General features: G+C 37.8%; 1 protein-coding gene and 1 non-coding gene across 6 annotated transcripts; both read right to left on the minus strand.

Annotated features, from left to right (window-relative positions):
• Positions 1-227: 227 nt before the first annotated feature.
• Positions 228-22682, minus strand: LOC101206362 (protein MICRORCHIDIA 6). Of its 5 annotated transcripts, none has more exons than XM_011658176.2 (21): positions 22380-22682; positions 14471-14621; positions 13211-13575; positions 12942-13016; positions 12731-12765; positions 12344-12422; positions 12103-12192; positions 11943-12018; positions 11539-11623; positions 7710-7838; positions 3831-3929; positions 3633-3734; positions 3404-3550; positions 2864-2956; positions 2170-2221; positions 1980-2091; positions 1592-1830; positions 1465-1511; positions 1110-1183; positions 927-969; positions 228-668 (listed from the first exon to the last, which is right to left on the minus strand). In XM_011658176.2, the coding sequence occupies exons 3-21, from the start codon at positions 13572-13574 to the stop codon at positions 573-575; spliced, it is 2037 nt and encodes a 678-aa protein (XP_011656478.1). In that variant the 5' UTR covers position 13575; positions 14471-14621; positions 22380-22682; the 3' UTR covers positions 228-572. The 5 variants fall into 5 exon arrangements, 4 of the variants coding, with proteins under 4 accessions (XP_011656478.1, XP_011656438.1, XP_031740701.1 ...); XM_011658136.2 differs by having other exon boundaries at positions 22366-22673; XM_031884841.1 differs by having other exon boundaries at positions 14443-14621; positions 22366-22673.
• Positions 8093-8231, minus strand: LOC116401872. Its single transcript, XR_004214275.1, has one exon. It is a non-coding gene; the product is annotated as a small nucleolar RNA snoR2/U65 (small nucleolar RNA).
• Positions 22683-24439: the final 1757 nt, after the last annotated feature.

Here is a 24439-nt window from a genome sequence, read left to right on the forward strand (position 1 = left end):
TGAATTTACGTTTTTTCAAATACTTTTTTCTGCATTATCATTATAGTATCTGACAACATCAAATTTTCTGTCAATTGTTTCCTTAACCAACAAATGGAGAATGATTTCAATCAAAAGTGCTGGTGTACTTCGCAAAATAAAATTAACAATACGAATAATAATAGTAATAATGATAAAATAAAGATCATAAATACACGGTGTTCATTTAGAAAAAAACGAACAGCATGAATTAAGAAAATGCACAACTTATATACGAATGAAATTCATAACTAACTTGAATGTTGGGCATTTTGGTTAGTTACAAAAGGTGGGATTCATTTCTATACAAGTGGGAAATTTTCCCGTCAAGGAAACTGACACACGAGAGCCAAAAACACAGATCTCAGGTAGCTGCTAAAAGTGTTGAGCGCAAAATCAAGGGGTCATCATACTACTGACCGTGGGAAGAAGGGTCGGCCTCGTATCAAAACTGATATGGACTTTTTAGATTTTCAGCTACACATTTGGTTATGTTATCCATGGGGCTAAAAGACTAAAAAAAGAACCAAAATGAATATACATTGTATATGCCTTCATTCAACCTTAACCGCTTCTAAAGATTTTAACTCATCCAACAGCCGCTTTATCTCGAGTTCAACTTCCTGAATGTTGCTCCTAAGCTGTGTTGCCTGCACCATGTGACATTGCAGTAATTTAGCAATGAATGAACATAAATTGTTTAATTTTCAATGTCCAATTTATGAGTAACATCAGTAAGAGATAACACGGATTCTATCTCAAAGCTAATTAGCTATCCAAGTAACCTTGAGGTCCCCTCCAATTTCAACAATCAAAAAGTGGAGATATGCCACAAGGTCAAAAACAGTGAAGTATGATTTTCTTCGTAAGATTTCTCTTTTTCATTCAAGAATTGTTCCACTTTATACCTTGAGATTAAGTTCTTCCTCCCGCTTTTCATACTCTGAACAACTATACAGAAAAACAAGGCAAAATTAGTGTCGTAACTTGTAAAACTTAACATGACAGTTCATTTCCTGCTGATCTGAAACTATATGTGGATTGGATGAAGTTCAGTTTTAAACCATCAAATATATTTCCTCTTAACTTACTTTACACGAAGCTTCGTATTTTGTTCCAACAAAATGTTACCCTGTTGGTTGTTCTGATGACGAGCACTTCCAGACTGCACAATGACACAAAATTAAAGTTGTGGCATTTAAAATATCGTGAGAGAAAAAAACTGCAAGTAACAATATGGTGACTAAATAGGTTTCCATGAATGGATTAGTAATTTATATATAGGAATAGGAAGGCCAACCAATACGAATAAAATACAAGTCTCAATAGAATTTTATATCATTCTGGTCCATTATAGATAGAACTGGATTAACACAATAGAAGCAAACCATGAGCTGAAATGAATACAACAAAAAATGGAGAAAATTTTGTCTTAAGCCCTTTCACCTGTTCATCTTCTATGAGAACATCGGCCTTTCTCTTCATACATACTCCTGCACCAACAGCAAACTTTAGAACTATAGAAAGCGGACATTAAGTAATGTGATGAATAGATAATCAACCAAGTAGATACCTTCTCTAGATTTTCCGGGTGTTTCCAGGGTGAATTGTTCAGGTCTTCCGTTAGTCTCTGTGACTGCAAACGGGACGCGTTGATTCATCATCTGAGGATGTTCCAATGGAACACGTTGATTCAACATCTGAGGATGTTCCTTGCCAGCAGGTACTCTTATGTTGAATGGTGTTTTTGAGGGCGTTGTCACACGGAATTGTTTTCTAACTTGATACCCAACAAGTCCGCAATGACAATCCCTGCCAGATAGATAGATAGATAGGCAAAATGATGGAAAGACACGAGAAATAACTAAAGCCGAGTGACTCATGCATCCATAAAAGGAAAGGCAAAAAAGAAACCTACAAATGTGATCATAATGGCCAAAAGCTTTTAGCAAATAGTTTACCAGTATTCCCAAGTCATATCTTTCAAACGAGCTTCAAGCTTCTGTAAAACAGGAGTTCTCTCAAAGTCTTGTTTATTATGTGTAGGCTCAATAAAATTTGCTTCGAGAATACCTTTAGATATAAAGGAATATATCAATGACCATCAGCTCACGTGTAAAACAAAGCAAATTATGAAAGAAAATGCCCTACCAACAACACCTCTTCCTCTACTTTCTGAATAGCTCACAACCCTCCAAAATGGCTGGCAAATTACATAAAAAGATATTAGTCTGATCACTGATGCATTGTGTTTGTGAGACCAAATATGGAAGAATAAACCAGTCAGATCCTTTACATATATGCTATAAAGAACCACACGTGGGAGCATATATGGAGCCTGAAAGCTGATGTAAGATTGTAAAAGACCACAAGAGCAACTATAAAATACTTTCACAAAAGCTTAAGTATAGTTGAAATAGATTACATTCACAATGGGCGTGATTAATATATATTTTAAAGGAAGCATCTAGTTTTAAAAAATATTTTGATTAAATATATCTTCATCTCTATATCATAAAAATATATACATGAAAAGAACCAGAATCCAATCTTTCACCAATATATATGGACCAATAGACAAGTGACAAGAAATAGTAAAATCTGAGACCGAGAAGAAACAAATGGACGTTTGATCATGAAGAAAACTTCAGCTTGAATATTGATTAATTAATACCATACCCATTTTTCAACATAGAGCTAATATATCAATAAGAAAAAACGGGATACCCAGAAACACATCAAATGGAAACAGAAAAGGTCTATAATGGTTAAAATGAGGAAGGAGAAGGAACGATAATATGCTATAGGTCAGAAAAATGTGGACAAAAAGTGAGAGAGAACTTACCAGAATCAAACGATTTTTGTGGTAAACATTAAAACCATGTATATTGACATCTGGGGCCTCCTTCAGGAACCCAATTGTAGTAACAACCACACCCTGAATAGAGAAAAAAGAGTTAAATATGTTTCCATCTTCATCACTTCACTCTTTCTTTATTTATTCTTTCTTTTTTCTCATTTGTTTTATTTCTTACAAGATACACGATAAATTAGATGGATGATTGATATATGGGAAAAGGAGAGAAAAGTACATGAGTTCACAAAAAGCACTTGAGAGACTTAGTTACTTCCAAAAACTAGGCTTAGATATATTTATTTATAACCTCTTACAAGCAAATCCAAAAACATAGACCAAAAATAATTTTAAAAGAAGTGTCCCCACAAAGAGCTATAAGGTTCTCATTGCTAATCCTGTTGACAACAAACGACAAGTTTCCATTCTGAGGGCCATTTATTTGCTGAGCCAAATAACTATCAACATGGAAAATCACCAAAAAAATTAAAAGAAAGAAAGAAAAAACATGAATGAAAAGATAAATGCTACCTCCACATGTCCACCACTATGAGGCTTATACAAAATGTATTGGATATATTTGAGATCATCAGCAAGATTGTGATGCAGAACAACCCTCCCACGCAATACTATCTTGAAATTTTCAGATGTCCGCAAATACAATATTGATAAATATTCCTGAGATGCGTAAAGTGTAAGTACAAAACTTAAGTCCTATGTAAGACGAAGCTGTAACAATCCTTTCACAACTCAAGCTTACACGGAGAGAATATTGCAATCGATTAGCAATGTGCTGCTCATTGATTGCCTTCGATGCGGGGAGAGCAGCCATTTTTTTTACATCTCCGTCAATGCAAATGTCCTGTTAACACAGAATCAATAGAAAAATCTTCCCAAATAAAACAGTGAATTAAAAAGAAAAACAAACAAACAAACAAACAAAAAGAAGCATTTGAACCTCCTGATCTGTATCGAAGTCCAGCTCCAATCTGCCGTCTCCATTATACCACAAATTATAGATGATTACTTTTGTGCCATGAGATCCGATATCATTAAACTGCCATCAGAGTGAAATAGGTTAAAAAATGGGCATCAAAATTGGTTTGTACAGAACAGTTAAAATATGCTTTGCATAATAAAATGTGTTAAATGGCAGGGTAATTCAGCATGCCTTGCACTTAACTTGCAAAACGTTAGAACAAATGCATATGCAACTATAGTAATTTCATAATTTGGAATTTTCACATCTTCACAAGAGTTAAGCAAAACATGACTTTTTTCTCCTAAAAAGGTAGTGAACGTAAAAGACTCAGAGATTGGAACTTAGGTGTTGTCATGACAGCAATATTGTTTTACGTATCTTATTCAGTCACTTTGGAGGTCTCGGAATAATGGATGGATAGCTTTGGAATCAAATGGCGCAGTGAGGGGCATACTGATCACCTAAGAAGCATGGACACGGACACGATAGGACACGGCGATACACCAATTTCTAAAATAATAGGATACGGACACGTTAGGGATACGCTCTTTTTTAAAATCAATTTTTTTTTATAATATATGTAAATTTGTCACAAAATACTAAACATTCTTCATTTCCTCACAAAGAAAAAAAAAACTAAATGTTCTTCACTAAAAAAAAACATAAAATGTCATTGTGTCATTGACCACAAGATGGGGATGAAAGAAGTGAGGGAGAGTGCACAACAAGGAGATTTGAGGGTTATGTTAATCTGTATATAATACTTTTATATTTTGTGTCTTTATTAAAGTAACTGGACTTGGGCTTCACCGAATATACATATTAATAACGCTAAAGTAAGTGGGCTTGGGCTTCACCTAAAAATTGCAATTGGGAGTGTCCGGACGTGTCTGAAACGTGTCCGGACAATTAAAAAAAAAAAATAGGACACGGTGTTTGGCGTATTGGACACGTGTCCCCAACGTGTCCGGACGAATTCGTGTCCTCCAAGTTTCCGACACCGATACCACCTCTAATATGAAGTGTCCGTGCTTCTTAGCTGATCACCGAAAGTCCTCAAAGATTTCTCCCCAACATAGAACAATGGAATCCTATCACAGAACAGGCAAGAAACCTTGAAGTACCCTTCACGGAAGAGGAAATTCACAAGGCTATTCAGGACCTAGGTAATAACAAATCTCCCAGACCAGATGGTTTCTCTGCTGAATTTTTCAAGAAAAATTGGACAATCCTCAAAAACGACATTTTAAAGGTATTTCAAAATTTTCAAAGATCTGGAATTATCAATACCGAAACATATATTTGTCTCATTCCAAAAAAGGTTGATGCACAAAAAGTGGGAGATAACAGACCTATCAGCTTGATTCCATGTCTATACAAAACCATTGCAAGAGTCCTTTCAGATAGGTTCGAAAAAGTTCTTCCACACACCATCCCAAAATATCAATCAGAACTTGTTGAAGACCGACAAATTCAAGATGCATCACGATTGCTGATGAGATTATCTCAAATATGCTATAACCAAAGGAAACAAGGAATTGTGATATAGAAAATGCGTTTGACAAGGTTGATTGAGGCTTCTTAAATATGATCCTAAAAATCAAAGGTTTCAGAAATCTTTGGAGTAAATGGATAAAAGGTTGCATCTCCACAACAAACTTCTCAATCATTATCAATGGCCAACCAAGGGGTAAAATCAAAGCTACCAGATGGCTCAGAAAAGGAGATCCGCTCTCACCATTCTTTGTCATTGTTATGGATTATTACAGTAGAATGATGATTGAAGCACATGATCATGACTGTATCAAAGCTTTCTATGTTGGAAGAAATTTACTACCAATCCATCTCCTCTTCGCAAACAACACCATCCTCTTTACAGAAAATGATTTGAACTCGATCAAAAATCTCTTTAGCCTTGTTAAAATATTTGAGGATGCATCAGTATTAAACACCAATCACCAAAAATCCGAACTGGTGAGTACCAATATGACTAAGGCAGACATTAGATCAATTGCTACATCCCATGGCTGGCTGCAAGGTTGGTCAATGGCAGGGTACATATCTAGGTCTTCCTCTGTTTGACAAACCCCGTACAATCACTTGTTGAAATCCTGTTATTGAGAAGATTGAGAAAATATTACATTCATGGAACCACTCCAATATCTCCAAGGGTGGCCAGCTTACCCTCCTCCAAGTCACTTTGTCTAGCCTTCCTACATACTACCTATCACTTTAAGAAATGACATCTAAGGTGATTTCTAAAATCGAAAGATTATACAGGTCTTTTATGTGGAAAGGTGGCACTCACAACGTCAAATGGGATAAGGTTAGCAAACCTCGTTCCCATGGGAGTTTGGGAATCCAAAGCATTGAACACGAAAACAAGGCTCTCCTTGCAAAATGGATTTGGCGATATGATCATGAAGAAAATGCCTTTGGAAACCATTTTTTTTTCTTGAAACGGAGACAAGCCTCTTAAATCATTATTAATAAAAGAGCTAAGCTCAAAGTACAAGAGTATTATACTAAGAGCAAGAAAAAAGTTCAAAACAAATCATTATGGCCAAATGTGGGGCGATTTCCCCACCATTGGCCCAAACTCATATTTCAGCAACACAGTCAAAGGACCATGAAGATCCATCCTTCAACACCTTGACCTCATAAAGGATAGAGTCAATCAAAGTGGGAAATGGAAAAAACACCTCCTTTTGGAATGATTGTTGGATTGGTAATGCCTCCCTCCCTACCCTCTTTCCTCCCTTGTACAACTTGACTACAAAAAAACCAGCTACTGAGAACAACTTTTGGGAAGATAAACATGAATGGAACATCTCTTATAGGAGAAACTTGAAAGAGAAAGAATTTGAAGATTGGTTGGCTTTGATGAATCTCCTATCCACTGTCAATCCAACTACTTCTAGAGACAAATGGACTTGGAAACTCGACAAATGGGATCTCCACCTCCAAATCATTGGCAATGGATTTGGACACAAAAGATGAGGAAACAAACTCTTCTCTTTTCAATGCCACTTGGACCGACGTCTACCCAAAAAAGGCTAAATTCTTTTTGTGGGAAATTGGAAACAACGCTATCAATACAACTGATAAAATCCACAAGCGCCACCCACACATTTCCCTTTTGCCCCAATGCTGCCACCTTTCCTTCTCAGATTATCAGACCCCAACCATCTTTTCTTCCATTGCCATTTTGTTAAACGACTTTGAAAGGAAATCACCATCTCCTTTGGTTGGTCAACACCTCCCCATATGAAATTCAAAGCATTCTCACATACACGCTCATGTGGGCACCCTAAATCATATAGTATCATTTCATTTGTGCTTTCCTATGGACTATCTGAAAAGAAAAAAACAACCATACTTTCAAAGAAAAAGAAAGGTCCTATGACACAATATAGGAACTTACTATCTACCTAGCCATGACTTGGTGTAAATGTACTTTTTTTAATGCATTTGATCTCACTTCTCTTATAACCAATTGGAGAAATCTGTTGTAACTCCTTTGGGTTTGGGCTCTTGCCCACCCCTCCCCGATACTTCCACATACATCAATGAAAGATATTTCTTATAATAAAAACTTAGTTAAGCAGTCCAAAGTGCACCTACTAATCCCTGTTTTTTAGAATACTCTTGTATATTCCTCTGGTACTTTGAGCTTTTGTCTCAATTTATTTATTAATGAAGAATCATTTCCTTTTCAAAAAAAATCCTAGTTTTCTCAACAGAAAGAGAGAGTGGAGATGAAACTAAGTTACATTCCTTTCTGAGGCTAATTTTGGTTCTGCAGCAACCAGAACACAATTAATGTCAAAAGGAGGTTGGTTGAACACATCTTACTTGCTTAAGAAGTTCAGACTCAGATGAGTACGGAGACCACTGTAGAAGTATGGAAAGGTTAGATGTAAAACGTTCCCTCCCATGCAATATTTCCATTTTGCCACTTGATGTGTTATATTGATAATCTACCTGCAGTACAAACATGAAACATTAATACGCCATTGCATTAAAAAAGTGAGATCCAACAAGAGAAGGATAACAAAACCAGCACCATATTTGAAGAAGTGCATAGGGTGAGGAATCTCCACAGGCAGTAAAATAATTCTAAAAAAGTATCTTAAAAGAAAAGAAAAGAAAAAAGCCAATATGCACAACCTAGACATTAGACAGGAACAAATTTAAATCAAAAAGCAAGGCTAAGTGGGGTTATATTTTTCAAAAGAGAATGTAATCACACAAAACGGTTCTACACAGAAAAGATGAACAGATTTCTATCAAGATGTGAAAAAACTTGTTTTTGGTTTAATCATTAGCATAGCTGGTCACCAACCTTGAGCTATCAATAACGTGGCAAAATAAATAAGAGCAGAATGTAATTGCAATAGATCACCAGCTTGAGAATAAGGTAATTTTCTGTTTAGACTTCATCTAACCACATTTTAGGAAGCAAAAGTGTTATCCCATGCGTTTGTCCATGTTAATACTAGTGATAGATTATGTCCCCACTCAAAGTCCACTCAAAAGGATGAGATCGTTTCTTTTGTGGGCTGGTTTTTTTTATGCCTTTGTATTATTTCATTTTCTCCACAAAATATATTTTTATCTAAAAGAGGATGAGGATCATACCTACTCATCACCACTCTATAACACAACCTGCAAGACTTGAATGAAGGGACCGCCACAACCATTTGGCCAAAAAAGCCTCATAGTGTAACTCTCAAACACCCAATACGCAAACCTCCAAAATCAATCTGCTTCAAAACCAAAAACACCTACTGCTTAACTAACCTCATCCCCTGCCAACCCCTTCCACAAAAACTCCCTCATCAACCTCTCAAGATTCTTACAGACCAAGTTAAAGGTCCTCAACAACCTATCCAAAAAGTTTCTCTCCACACCATTCAAATGAACCTTCCAATTTAAGACGTCAAATATCTTCAACCTTACCATTCTATGATTCCCACTTAAACTCGAAGTCAAATTCAGGTCCTCAAAACAACATCGGAAACTATTTCAAGTCAACTCTTGAAACATTTCTTTCATCTCATGGTGTTGTTCGCACAAGTTCATGAATGGAATTGTAGAAAGAAAAACTAAACGCCTTAAAGTACCATTGGTCTTTTCGATGCTTTCGAGGAATGAAAGGTGAGTTTCTTTACTTGGCAGGTTCTTCATGGTCGTGCTAACAAGCTGGATATGCTTGTCAGAAAGATCCCTTTGCTTGTTGAGCCATTTTGTATTGTGACTTTGCAAGTGGTGTCTAAGACTCCTTTTTCCAGACGTTTGGCATGTTGATTTTTTGTCGTGCAAATGTCAATACTACGATCAAGGAGTTCCTCCTCAATCGTAATAGTAAGGTGTTCAAAAAAGTGGAGAGGGATCTTAGGGAGCTTTGGTTCCTTTTTCATTTTCACGTTCCTCTTTGGCTTCAATTTCGAAGACCTATTGTAATTAATCTATAGGTGTGATTTTGAATAGCTGGAGACCTTTCTTTTTTGGGGGATTGGATTTAGAATGTATGTGTATTCTATCATTGAATATAAGTTCAACTGCTACGAAAAGAAGAATGAGCATACGCACTGCGCTACGCTACTTTCCCTTGTAAACTTGGTAAAGCAAAAGAAGCATATTCAATCCGATACAGTGAGGACTATATCTAACCTCTGCCAGATAGGTCACTCTACTCCCTTGATCCTATCCAGTCGATACTCCCAGCTCGATCAAGCTCTTCGCTCCTTTCAAGCTATGTAACTCCCCGAGGAGTCTTCAATGGCAGCAAGGGTTCTGACTTCTCCAACTTCCATTTGAAATGCCAACTCCAATGATTCGTACCAAAGGAAAGCGCCTGAATTCCAACTTTTCACTTGGCTATCTTTCTTCTTTATTTCTCAATGAAAGTTTTTCTTTCCGTTATAATTAAATAATAATAATAACCATAAAAAAATTTTAAATAAAAGTAAAAAAAGCTTCTGGCTGTTTGTTTGTCAATCATGATCCTAAATGATTTTGGGGGCGAGGTCTTTTTTTTTCTGAAAAGGAAACGGCCTCTTTATTAATATAATATAATAAGACAAAAGCTCATAGTACAAGAGAATTATAATCTCAACTAGGTTAACACCCCATAGCACCCTCATCATATCCAAACAAACTAAAAACCAAAACAAAGTAGTAATGTCCAAAGGCAAAACAAAACCAAAAGAAGTACAAAGAAATACAAATACAAATAAAAAGACAAAAAGACTATATCAAACATCCATCAACTTGCACTGAGACAAAATCGAGATCCTTGGAGAAGGAACAACACGAGGAGGCTAAGAGTTGATGACTCCATTTTCATATCAAGCTTTCTTAAACTAAATGCCTAGTCGGATTCTCAATTTTGAATCTCATGTTGTCCCAAAAATCAAACCCAATGAAGTTTTTCCTGAAACTTACCTCCTCATGTATTTGGTTGTTTTTTCTTTGTTCACAATCATTCTCCTCACTTGGTTAAATTTGTCCAATATTCATGAAGTACAATTTTCTCAGTTATTCAACACATCAAGAAAGGTACAAATGAAATAGATTCTCCCAACAACAAAAGAATGTACACATTTAAAAATGCTATTGTTGGGTTTTACGTCCTAAAACTTATGATTTGTGAATGTTAAACTATTCTATTATTCAATAAAGTTGTTCTTGAAGAGATTTGTTCATTACAAATTCAGAATCAAATAAATGAGGATCAAGTTCAAGTAATAGTCTAAAGGGTCTCTGCTATAGCAATAAGGTTGAGCATCTTATTATGGGGTACTATGGATACGACCTACTCTGTATTCATTACAAAAGAAGTGATAATGAGTGAGCCTATACAATGAGATGGTATAAGACCAAGCCATGAATTAGTCACTTTTACTTATAACACCATTAACCGATTAAAACTGACTACTTCGATTTGATATCCATTTGAGGTTATGGCATCCTCGAGTATTTAGGCACCTCTTTATTACTTGACAACGGAATGGAATGGAATCCCACCACCGCCGACATCTCACCTCATAATTAAATATCCCATTAAATCAAATCCTACCACCGCCAACCTCCTCGCCAAATTTCTTTTTCCCACTATTCACTAAGGTTCACGCCTCATAGGTAGAAGCACATTGTCTATGCCTCTATACATACTGGTCTGAGCCTCCCTTGACCATGTACATGTGCATTACAAGGCATGCCTATCCACCAGGCGTGCCTCAAGAATTACACCTTAGGTGATTTTGAAAAGTGAAACAATAGCCCTTCCTCTCATCTTAAACAAGACTTTACATTAAAGTACTCTCTCATATTACCGCCAAGCTCTTTCTCATACATCAACGATTGGTTGGATCTTACTTACAACATTCCCTATGTTGGGTTTTATGGAGTCACCCCTTTAGAAACAAAGCTAAGTTTTATGATGTATCCTCAGACCAGCTTCTTTATGATGCTAGGATGCCATAACCTCAAATGAATATCAATTTCCACTGTTCATCTTTGTCATTTAACATGCAAAACATCAAATTTGGCAATACTAACAAAACATTGAAGAGGACTTCAATTTTGCTTCTGCACATAACCAAACACAACGGTGAAACATACAAGAAAAAGTTCTAAGCTACATATAAGTTATAACTATTTAACGAGAGTGAATTACCATAGGCACTACAATTCTGTTGTAGCCTGAACGGGTCAAAAATGTATAAGATAGAAGACCAATACTCTGCGTTGATACCCTGGACCTGGGAACATAAAAAACGAACCTCAGGGAAGAAGGAAAAAAATGTTTAACCACTCTTTTAGTCTTTCTAAACGGAGGTGAAATGGAAAATGCCGTGCATCATATAGATCTAAAGAAGTCTAGTGGTAATCCTGTCTAATCAAATAAGTTTCACAAAGAAAAAAAAAAAACATAAGTATCTTATTTACAACCGGCTGTCCAATCAATAAGACAAACGTCTTGGACAAAAGAAATATCACCATTTATGGCCAAAACTAAGACATTCATACGTACAAATTTTTAACATTTGTCTTATTCAATTATTAGGTTTAGAGCCAAACCTATTATTCACGTGCCGACTGAAAACAATAACATCTGCACCAAGTCTCATAGTGCTGGTTTTGAAACCATTTCCATCTGGAAGGCTACAAATGAACCAATAAATACAATAGGGAAGAAGCTTAAAATGTAACATTAGAAAGTGATTACAAATTTCCATACATTGTCCGATAGCAGATTTTGACTTCTTATCTGAGAACCCAAAGCTCATACACCTCCTCATCGCTTTAGGATCCATTCCACCTCCATCATCTAGAAAAAAGGGGTCAAATATTGAAAGCTAACTTATTAGGCAATTTAATCTACAAGTATAGCAAGGTTGAACAGATTAAATGATAAGAGCGACCTAATTGAAAATATAAAATTGATATCAAAAAACATTTGGACAAATAAATGACAGTACCTTGAATTAACAAAGCAGGACTTCCATCTCTTGCATTCAAGATTTTATCCACATTGACAAAGGTAGCTCCGTTGGGGATCTATCCGTTACAAAAAAGAAAAGTAAGAACATGATTGTGCACAGAAGAACACACCAATGCCTTAACTTACAAATACTAGACACTGAAAGTACTTTATTTTCATTTTTCAATTTTTAAGTGATCATAATGCACTTGAAATATAAAGAAAAATATGCCTAATCAAAGTTTTATTACAGAAAGGTGAGGTTAGAGGGAGGAGAAGAGAAGTCGAAAAAATGGTTGACCAAGAGAAACAAGATAATACCCACAGTATAAAACCTCATCTCATAAATTTTGATTAAAATAAAACAAGCAGGTGAGAAAATCACCTCATCAACTGCGTTATCAAGCAGCTCTGCAACAGCTGTAAACAGAATGATGAAAACTTAATGTGGTTTTTCTATAAGAAATAATATGATAGAAAGGACAGTTGATGTGAAGAAACAATTGGGAAATTGTTTGCCTCGAACATTCAAATAAACGACATATAGAAATATAAGCAAACAAAGACACACAGACGCACACACTTGAGTTCAATACCTCCAAAAGCCCATTTGTGTGAAGTAGCATTTGAATGAAGGAACATAGGGTGGACATGGAGATGGCCCTTGGAACCTGCCAGCAGGAGGAAAACCATCAGAAACAAAGGTTTGGAGTCTAATAGCTCTTCACAAAGCCATCTAGATCAAAAGTTCAATCCTGCATTACTTTGGTAAGACGACTATTTTTCTGACCATAATAAAAGCTTGAAAAATTACAACATATTAATTTTAGAAAATGCCAAATCTGAAATAGGAAAAAGTAAGTACTTTGAACAGTGACAGTAGAAGCAACTCCATCATTATAATTCCCAGCTTTCCAGAATTGTCGACAAACTGGTGCAGGACACAAGGGAGATGGGGATGTAAGGCCAGAATCATCAGCTGGAGATGGCACCTGATCCAATATACTAGAGCTACTCTGACCAGCACTCCAAACATTCGGGCTCCTATTCTCATCAAATCCTTGACTAACAAATTCAGTATTTAGGTCTTCATGTTTGACGGTATTCTTCTTTGTGTGCTCTTTTGGTAAAACCACGCCGCCATCAACTTCTGGCTCCAACTTCACGGCTTTCAAGTTTAATCCTTCCTCATCATCACTTGACAAGTCCACAATGTCGGTAGATTTCATCCTGAGCAAAACAGAGAAGGGTTGTTCCATGCTTCATGTCAAAAGTAATACCACACAAGCAATATCGTATTAAAAATTAACTTCGTATTATTTCGTAGTTGTGCATAAGAGGACTCAAATAAGATGAGAAACATATGGCTATAAAGAACTTCTCCACAAGCAAATTAACCTATTTGGTAGGCAATCTTAAAAACTAAATTTGAAAACAATGAAATCATAGTTGTATTTTATATTTCACGTGTTCAATAGAAGATTTAGAAATCCATTCTCACTTTTAAATATGTTTTGATAACATATTTATAAATCATCTTAGGTTGATTATAAATTAGTATTAATTAAATTATGAATATATAGCACCTCAAAAGTTTTGTAAAATTATTGTTTTACAATATCATATAATTTATACTATACTATAGTTTACATAGATAAAGATAAATGAGTTTATAACATGAAGTGATGAAACACCGTGTGCTGTTAAATTATCATTTTTACTATAATTATGCATTTTACAGTTTCAAATATAAAATCCACATCCGCTAAAAGCATAATTTAATCCCTACTTGGAAAAAACAATTAACATTTAACGATTTAGTCTTTCTAGTTTATAAGCACGTTGGGTCCTTGATCAATTTATTGATCTATATATGGAAGAATCAAATTAAATTTTATTGATATTTTTCATGATAGGAACTAGATCTTCATAAATTTCAAGGTTTAGAGACTAAATTATTAAATGTCAAAGTTTAAGAACTAAATTGTTACAAATTGAAATTACATGGAGTAAATCGTTTTGAATTAAAGTTTTAAGACAAAATTGTTACTTTGATGAAAGTTAAAGACTACGAGTACATTTTAACCTACTATTTACCAAATATTTTATACTCTAGGGAACATACTGAGATCAGTGGACTATAAACAATGTTGGACTCCAAATATGGGATGAGCATAAACAATGTTGGACTCCAAAAAATGGGACGAGCATAAACAATGTTGGGCTCCAAATATGGGATGTGTATAGACAATGTTGAACTCCAAATACAGCTTCAACTGCATCAACAACAAACAAGGTTATGAGAAAATTGATTAGTGTGTGGACATAAAGAACCAAAGAGACAAGTTAGCAACAAATTTTCTTCAATCTTTAAGATAAATAGATATGGATCGTGTGTATTTTAACTTTTATTTCTTTTTTCATCGAGATTATGTCATTATGGCCAAGCCTTTGACGAATTTGTTACAGAAAAATGGGTTTGTATGGACTGAGGAAGCAACCAAGGCCTTCAATCACATGAAACAGTTGACGGTTTCGTTGCCAGAGAGCCAAACTTCGAATAGTTGTTCATAATTGGAACTTATTTTTGTTTTTTTAAAAGGAGATCGACCTCTTTATTAATTATAAAATTCAAAGTAAAAGAGAGATATACAATGAGTACAAACAAAGAGACCAAGGGATCAGTGGGTGCATCTAGACATTTCAACTAGGTTGACACCCCATCGTATCCACAAAAGAATAAAAGAGAAAACAAAAGATACTAGTACATCAACAATAGGGCAACAAATAAAAACCAACAACCAAGAGCTAAACCATAGATAGTGTCAAACAAAGGTAAAGACTCAAGTACTAAGATCCCAACTCGAATTGTCGTTCATAATTGAAATTGATAACTCAAGAGGGAATTAATGTCAGTTTGCAACGATGGAGACACTAATTGTTGGAAAGAAAATTAACGATAATTTCTTATCAACAAGCACTAAAATTCTTGGTAAAACAAAGAGAGGTAGCCTTAATTCCAAAAATGGCCAACTAAACTGTTAGGGTACGACTTCGAGATATTATATCAACCTAGAATGTGTGGTAAGATAGTTGGATGCCCTTTCCCGATTACAACAGTGAATGGAATTAGAACCATTGATTGACATAGAGGTGGTGCATCAAGAAGTGCAACAGGACGAGGAATTGAGAAAGTAATTGATATATTAGAAAAGGATCCTAAAGAGGTGCCTAAATACTCGTGGGAACAAGGAAAGTCATTCTACAAGGGCAAGTTAGTTATTTCAAAAAATTGTCCTTGTATGTCAGCATTATTACAGACCTTCCACAACTCGGTATTAGGAGGTCATTCCAAGTATGTGAGGACTTATAAAAGGATGGCAAGAGAGTTATTCCGTAAGGGGATGAAAGAAGATTTAAAAATATGTGACCCAATGTGTAGTTTGTCAAAGAAACAAGATAGAAGCAGTATCTCCAACAGGACTGTTGCAACCCTTGCCCATTCCAGAGAGTGTGGGACGATATCATCATGAACTTTGTGGAAAGATTACCAAAATCAAAAGGGTATCAATCTGTCATCTGGATTTGTTTGAGTTACAACTCACTCCGAAAAGAGTATTGAGAAAGCAAGGGAATAGTGGCAAGCACATGATGAATGGCTCATTAAATGGTCCAAAATATCAGAAGCATAAGCCACTTAGGAAGACAAATAGACAATGACTCAAAATTTCCCAACTTTCCACCTCGAGGACAAGGTGAGTTTCGAGCCTAAGGGGAATGTAAGGTCATTATCAATTCAAAGGCAGCAAACTCAGCAAAATTGTTAGGGGAGGATGATATGAATCAAGGAGATCAAGGAAGGGACCACGAAATATTGGGGTGTCATACTGAGGCCAGGTTTAAGTAGGTGCATGGCAGATGGAAAAGGGTGTGGAGAATTTAAGGCTTGAAGAAGCTGATACGAGAGGGAGGCATTCTTGAACACTTCCCTTATCTTTTCCGTCTTTGAGGATTGCTTGTTTTTTTAATGAAATCAATGACTTTAAGTGAGGAAGAATGAGACAATACAAGGACATACAAAAAAAAATCAACCCACCAAAACGCCCTTACTAAAACAAGGACCATCTAAGTAAAATGTTACCAACAGATTAATTAAAAAGTTCTTCGAAATTGAAGCCCCAAAAAAACCCTTTATCTCTAAAGGGTAGATGGAGGAGGAACTCCTCGATCGTCGCTTTGACACTCCGAAGGCTAGCAAAACTAACACCAAACTCCTGGAGGAAAAAGCTCCACACAACGCACGCATAATGACAATCCCAAAAAAGATGATCAAGATTTTCCTCCGCCTTTCAACAAAACATACAACAAAATGGCTTGACAAGCAAAGTTCTCCTAACAAGCCTATCAACAGTATTAACCCGACCAAGAAAGACTTGCTAGATAAAGAATTTAACTTTCTTAGCAATCTTAATCCTCAAAACCACGTCAAAAACCGACTCCTTAAAGAGTGTGGGATCCAACAAAAGACTAAACAAAGACTTACACCCATAACCTTGTCTAGGATTAGGGTTCCACGCACGAACATCCCTTCTCCCCTCCTTAAAATTGCACCTCCCAAAGCAAAGATATAGGAGAAGCCACCTCTATTGTTTCCCTTTTGGTCATATTACGACAAAACCTAAAAAAAAAAAAAGGATTCTCAAATCCAACCAAAAGATCCAAAATCATACAATTTTTGGAAGGGGAATTATAAAGATGCGAAAATAATGAACAAAGTGAATCCTCCCACACCCACGGAACCCGAAAGAAAAAACACGAGATTCTCAAATCCAACCAAAAGTTCCAAAATCATACAATTTTTGGAAGAGGATAAATGATAAAGATGCAAAAACAAATGAACGAAGTGAATCTTCCCCCACCCACTGATCCCTCCAAAAGTATGTGTCCTAAGCATCCCCCACAAAGCAACAAGTAAACCAAGACAAGGTAGGGAGCTCGAAAGAGATATCCTTCCAAGGATTTCGGTGCATGCCCTTAACCCCTTTCGTTGTCCAATCAAAGGGATCAGAGTCGTGCTTACTCACAATAATCCTATGCCATAAAGAATTAGGTTCAAGAGAAAAGCACCAAAGCCAATTGGCCAACAAAGCTTTATTGCAGATTCTTAAGATTACCAATCTCTAAACCCCTTAACTCACATGAAACTCCACCACCTTACTCACTAGATAGAAACTGTGACCTTCGTCCACCCCCTCCCACAGAAAATCTCTCGTGTACTTTTCAATGCTATTACACACCAAAGTAGGGGCCCTGAAAAGTGAAGTAATACACCAGATTCCACTCGGCACGAATCTAATCAGAGTTAATCTACCAGCTTTTGAGAAGAACCCTTTCATCCACACAGCCAACCTCTTATGGATTTTCTCTCAAATAGGATTACAAAACGACTAAGCTCTCAGATTGCCCCCTAGAGGAAGCCTGAGAAAATAAGAATGGAAGGAACCAACCTCACCAGTTGATTGTGTAATAGGAGCTTTTGGATTATCTACCAGCTTTTGAGGGTTGCTTGTGGTAGTAAGGAGCTTTTGGATTATCCTTCAACATAGAAGATTGTGTTTTTCAAAGCTTGGTCTCATCCCAAGGGATGGACTTGGGCTTAGATGCATTAATTGGTACCGAAGTAGTAGATGACGTTCTTGAACAAAAGCAAAATCATAGATGGCAAACATGATTGCTTGTACAAGGTATATTCAAACCTAAAACACCTTACCACCACCATTAGTACCACCATATTCATCATTCCGACCATGGTCATCAATATTAAACATCATCTTGACGTTATAGCCCATCCAACCAAATCACAAGCAAAGTAAATTATCTTACAAGAAGCCTATGAAGTAGACGGTGAGGGAAATGAAGAAGATGCACACTGACATTGAAGAAATTAAACAAAAAAATCATATGTGGTATTAGGTCAAGAAACCGATAACCCGACCAACCCAGATTACCCACAAGGGTTGGGTTAAATTTTGTGTTGGACTGGATTAGAAAATTGGAAAAAAAAAAAATATTGAGTCGGGTTGTCGAGTTGTGTAAGTAAGGGGTCGGGTTGACCCGATCAAACCCGATTATGTATAATATATATATATATATATAAAAACCTAAAATCTAAAAGTAAAACTCTTTTTGAATGTATATTGTAGACTTAAAATTTGAAACTATAATATATATATATCACCTTGATACTTCGGGTGTCCAGAGTTTTTAAAGGCTCAAGGCCCACTAAGGCGCAATGGTCCTGGAGCCTAGGTGCAAGGCACACAAAAAGGCACTTTTTTTCATAAGGAGCACTATATATAAAAAGAAAATATATATATACACACATATGTTGAGCAGAGCAACAATGTATAAAATATAAATATATAACCAAGATGAAATTGAGACTAACAAAACATAACAGAAAACTACTCTTTGAAAGGAATAAAATATTATTTGAAGCAAAAACATAAAGGGAGCGAAAGAGGTAGATGAAGACATGCGTTTCTTAACTTTCATGTAATAGGTTTAAAAAACCTATATAATATTTTTTTTAATTAAAGTCTAGCTCATTAGTTATAAAAAAGTTCAAGCTTAATGCGACTTGAGTCTAGGTGTGCCTCAAGGAAGGCGCTCCTAAACCGGGCTTTAGTGAAAACGCCTCGCTTCTTCACAAATAAGCCACATATGGTCGACTTGAGCCTAGACTCGCCTAGGCGTGGGCTTCTGTGAGTCTTTCAAAACACTAGGTTGGTTTTTTTGTTCAAATCGACCTGAGCGCCCGAGCGAGAGAAGGTCGTGACCGTGCGCCCGAGCGAGAGAAGGTCGTGACCGTGCGCCGAGCGAGAGAAGGTCGTGACCGTGCGCCGAGCGAGAGAAGGTCGTGACCGTGCGCCGAGCGAGAGAAGGTCGTGGGCGATAAGAGAAGAACGAGGAGAGAAGGTCGTGGGCGATAAGAGAAGAACGAGGAGAGAAGGTCGTGGGCGATAAGAGAAGAACGAGCGAGAGAAGGTCGTGGGCGATAAGAGAAGAACGAGCGAGAGAAGGTCGTGGGCGATAAGAGAAGAACGAGAAGAACGAGCGAGAGAAGGTCGTGGGCGATAAGAGAAGAACGAGAAGAACGAGCGAGAGAAGGTCGTGGGCGATAAGAGAGAAGAACGAGAAGAACGAGCGAGAGAAGGTTGTGGGCGATAAGAGAAGAACGAGAAGAACGAGCGAGAGAAGGTCGTGGGCGATAAGAGAAGAACGAGAAGAACGAGCGAGAGAAGGTCGTGGGCGATAAGAGAAGAACGAGAAGAACGAGCGAGAGAAGGTCGTGGGCGATAAGAGAAGAACGAGAAGAACGAGCGAGAGAAGGTCGTGGGCGATAAGAGAAGAACGAGAAGAACGAGCGAGAGAAGGTCGTGGGCGATAAGAGACGAACGAGCGAGAGAAGGTCGTGGGCGATAAGAGAAGAACGAGCGAGAGAAGGTCGTGGGCGATAAGAGAAGAACGAGCGAGAGAAGGTCGTGGGCGATAAGAGAAGAACGAGCGAGAGAAGGTCGTGGGCGATAAGAGAAGAACGAGCGAGAGAAGGTCGTGGGCGATAAGAGAAGAACGAGCGAGAGAAGGTCGTGGGCGATAAGAGAAGAACGAGCGAGAGAAGGTCGAGGGCGATAAGAGAAGAACGAGCGAGAGAAGCGAGAGAAGGTCGTGGGCGATAAGAGAAGAACGAGAAGAACGAGCGAGAGAAGGTCGTGGGCGATAAGAGAAGAACGAGAAGAACGAGCGAGAGAAGGTCGTGGGCGATAAGAGAAGAACGAGAAGAACGAGCGAGAGAAGGTCGTGGGCGATAAGAGACGAACGAGCGAGAGAAGGTCGTGGGCGATAAGAGACGAACGAGCGAGAGAAGGTCGTGGGCGATAAGAGACGAACGAGCGAGAGAAGGTCGTGGGCGATAAGAGAAGAACGAGCGAGAGAAGGTCGTGGGCGATAAGAGAAGAACGAGCGAGAGAAGGTCGTGGGCGATAAGAGAAGAACGAACGAGAGAAGGTCGTGGGCGATAAGAGAAGAACGAACGAGAGAAGGTCGTGGGCGATAAGAGAAGAACGAGCGAGAGAAGGTCGAGGGCGATAAGAGAAGAACGAGCGAGAGAAGGTCGAGGGCGATAAGAGACGAACGAGCGAGAGAAGGTCGAGGGCGATAAGAGACGAACGAGCGAGAGAAGGTCGAGGGCGATAAGAGACGAACGAGCGAGAGAAGGACGAGGGCGATAAGAGACGAACGAGCGAGAGAAGGTCGAGGGCGATAAGAGACGAACGAGCGAGAGAAGGTCGAGGGCGATAAGAGACGAACGAGCGAGAGAAGGTCGTGGGCGATAAGAGACGAACGAGCGAGAGAAGGTCGTGGGCGATAAGAGACGAACGAGCGAGAAAGGGCGATAAGAGACGAACGAGCGAGAGAAGGTCGAGGGCGATAAGAGACGAACGAGCGAGAGAAGGTCGAGGGCGATAAGAGACGAACGAGCGAGAGAAGGTCGTGGGCGATAAGAGACGAACGAGCGAGAGAAGGTCGTGGGCGATAAGAGACGAACGAGCGAGAGAAGGTCGTGGGCGATAAGAGACGAACGAGCGAGAGAAGGTCGTGGGCGATAAGAGACGAACGAGCGAGAGAAGGTCGTGGGCGATAAGAGACGAACGAGCGAGAGAAGGTCGTGGGCGATAAGAGACGAACGAGCGAGAGAAGGTCGTGGGCGATAAGAGACGAACGAGCGAGAGAAGGTCGTGGCGATAAGAGACGAACGAGCGAGAGAAGGTCGTGGGCGATAAGAGACGAACGAGCGAGAGAAGGTCGTGGGCGATAAGAGACGAACGAGCGAGAGAAGGTCGAGGGCGATAAGAGACGAACGAGCGAGAGAAGGTCGAGGGCGATAAGAGACGAACGAGCGAGAGAAGGTCGAGGGCGATAAGAGACGAACGAGCGAGAGAAGGTCGAGGGCGATAAGAGACGAACGAGCGAGAGAAGGTCGAGGGCGATAAGAGACGAACGAGCGAGAGAAGGTCGAGGGCGATAAGAGACGAACGAGCGAGAGAAGGTCGAGGGCGATAAGAGACGAACGAGCGAGAGAAGGTCGAGGGCGATAAGAGACGAACGAGCGAGAGAAGGTCGAGGGCGATAAGAGACGAACGAGCGAGAGAAGGTCGAGGGCGATAAGAGACGAACGAGCGAGAGAAGGTCGAGGGCGATAAGAGACGAACGAGCGAGAGAAGGTCGAGGGCGATAAGAGACGAACGAGCGAGAGAAGGTCGAGGGCGATAAGAAACGAACGAGCGAGAGAAGGTCGAGGGCGATAAGAGACGAACGAGCGAGTGAAGGTCGAGGGCGATAAGAGACGAACGAGCGAGTGAAGGTCGAGGGCGATAAGAGACGAACGAGCGAGTGAAGGTCGAGGGCGATAAGAGACGAACGAGCGAGTGAAGGTCGAGGGCGATAAGAGACGAACGAGCGAGTGAAGGTCGAGGGCGATAAGAGACGAACGAGCGAGAGAAGGTCGAGGGCGATAAGAGACGAACGAGCGAGAGAAGGTCGAGGGCGATAAGAGACGAACGAGCGAGAGAAGGTCGAGGGCGATAAGAGACGATAAGAGACGAACAAGCGAGAGAAGGTCGAGGGCGATAAGAGAAGAACAAGAGAAGAACAAGCGAGAGAAGGTCGAGGGCGATAAGAGAAGAAGAGAAGAGAAGAATGAGCGAGAGCAAGAGCCAATCAACATGCCCATGTGCTTCTTTAGGTAGGGATTGAGAGTTAGGCATTAATTTCAATTTGGTAGGGTTTTCATATCATTGCAAACAAACCTTCAAACCAAAACTTAATGGGTCAATAAGCCAAACTAAAAAGAAAGAAAACGATGAACCTCCCTCCAAACTCAAACAATGGAACTCAACTCAGCCAACATACATGTTCTCAAGACTAATAGGAGGTACAACAAATAAAAGTTAAACTTACATTGTCGCCAATACCTTTGGAGTTCCCTTTTAGAAGAGATTGAGGAGATTCCCCTGAAGAAGACTCGTTTCAGGCTTCACACCGGAAGAATAGCTCGAATTGGACCCACTTTGAGGAGAGGTCAAAATTAGGGACCCACTTTGAGGAGAGGTCAAAATTAGAAAGAATTTGTACCAGCAAATTCTAGCAACCCACCGTCCCTCTGAAGAATTTGCAAACCTGATAGAGCTTCTTCCCACATAAACAAATCAGCCGCGATCGGTGGACCCAATTCCTGAGTGGGAGAAGTTGAATGGCATTGATCGACATTTATTGTCCAACCCCTATATATACTTCCCACGATACCATTTGTTGAAGTCATTCCCATCCCCGCCTTTGGGCTTTGAGTCCAAACCCATTCAACTCTGGATCTCTTTTCCTTTCATTTCGAAATGGCCCATAATTAAGATTATTATTTTAAAAAATTGAGGTGGATAACTATTTTACTAATAATAATTAAGGATATACCAACATTTTTAAAAAATTACAAATATAGCAAAATTATCATTGATAGACTTGTATTGCTGATATATTTCATATGATAGACTTATTATTTTACTATCTCTATTATTTTACTTCTTGTAAATATAATTATTAGATTTAAAAATAATTGAATGTATGTATTAATATTTTTAAAAATTGATAAATATAATAAAGTTTGTCAAAGTCTATCACGAATGTAAATATTGATTGATAATGATAATATTATGTGAAATTTAACATAGATAGACTTGGTTATATTTACACACTTTTAAATATTGCTACATATTTAATTATTATTTCTAAAATTGCCACCAGTTATAATTACTCATTCATATTTCACATAAATGTTAGAGTTTAATAATATTCAAAATTAACTTTTTTTTATATATTTTTAACTGGAACGTTTAGAAAAGAAAATAATAGTTAAACTATTTATAAAATAAAGCAAAATTTATGAAACTATCTATAATTGTTTTGTTGTATTTTAAAAGTAGTTTTATTTCATTTGTTATCAATAAACGTTTTTCTTTTAAATTTGGGATAATTGCAAATTTAGCAATTAAATTCAAAATAGTTAAGTATATAGCAACATTTTAAAAAAATTACAAATATAGCAAAATTTGTCAAATTTCATGAGTTTAGTCTTACTTCACCGTCGAGAAACGAAAGAAGACTTCCATCTCCAAGTTTAACTCAGACGTAGCTCGCTTCTTTTTGGGTGTGAAGCAATGTCAAACCAAAATACCCAACAAGCATTAGCTCTCCCTGAAAAGGAGGTGATCCTATCAATGATAGTGTCTATAACTGATAGATCATGTTGTAAAAATTAGTCTATCACCGATAGGTCATACGAGTTTATCAGCGATAGTTTTGCTATATTTGCAATTTTTTTTAAATGTTGCTATATCTTTAATTATTATTTCTCAAATGGTCATCAATTATAATTACCTATAATATCATTATAGGTTTTTCTCATAGTATCCACTCTCCATATACAGTGATAATTATATATAAATCATATATTATGAGTATTATTAATCACATCCTATCTTGTCACACAAGTTTTTTAGTTAATTCCTTATTAGCAACTTCATTTTTTTTTTTGTCATTTATTAACTTCGTTTGACATTCATTTAATTCGTAATGTTCTCAAATTAATGTTTTTCTTCATTTTATAATTTTTTCTAGTTATTTTAATATTACTATCTTTAATGGATCACCTCTTCATTGAGATCTCTAAGTATATGTCAAATATACTTTTACGAAAACCCTATCGAGTTAAAAGTGAAAGCTCTTTTAGCACGATAACCTCTAGCTCTCGATTACTCTTATAAATCAACTTGATTTCAATAACGAGTTTGACATGAATTGCCTTCAAATCAAATATTGACAACAAGACACATGTCTCAATACTAAAAAAACAACATGTGGTTTGATGATCAATATCACTTAAATGTTAATGACATCCAACCTAGCTCGTGAATTACAAAAATCAAGAAATATTCCTAAAAAAAGCACAGTGCAAAAACTCACTTCATCGTACAATATGATA

This window comes from Cucumis sativus, chromosome 1 (assembly GCF_000004075.3).
Source record: "Cucumis sativus cultivar 9930 chromosome 1, Cucumber_9930_V3, whole genome shotgun sequence".
NCBI classification, from domain to species: domain Eukaryota; kingdom Viridiplantae; phylum Streptophyta; class Magnoliopsida; order Cucurbitales; family Cucurbitaceae; genus Cucumis; species Cucumis sativus.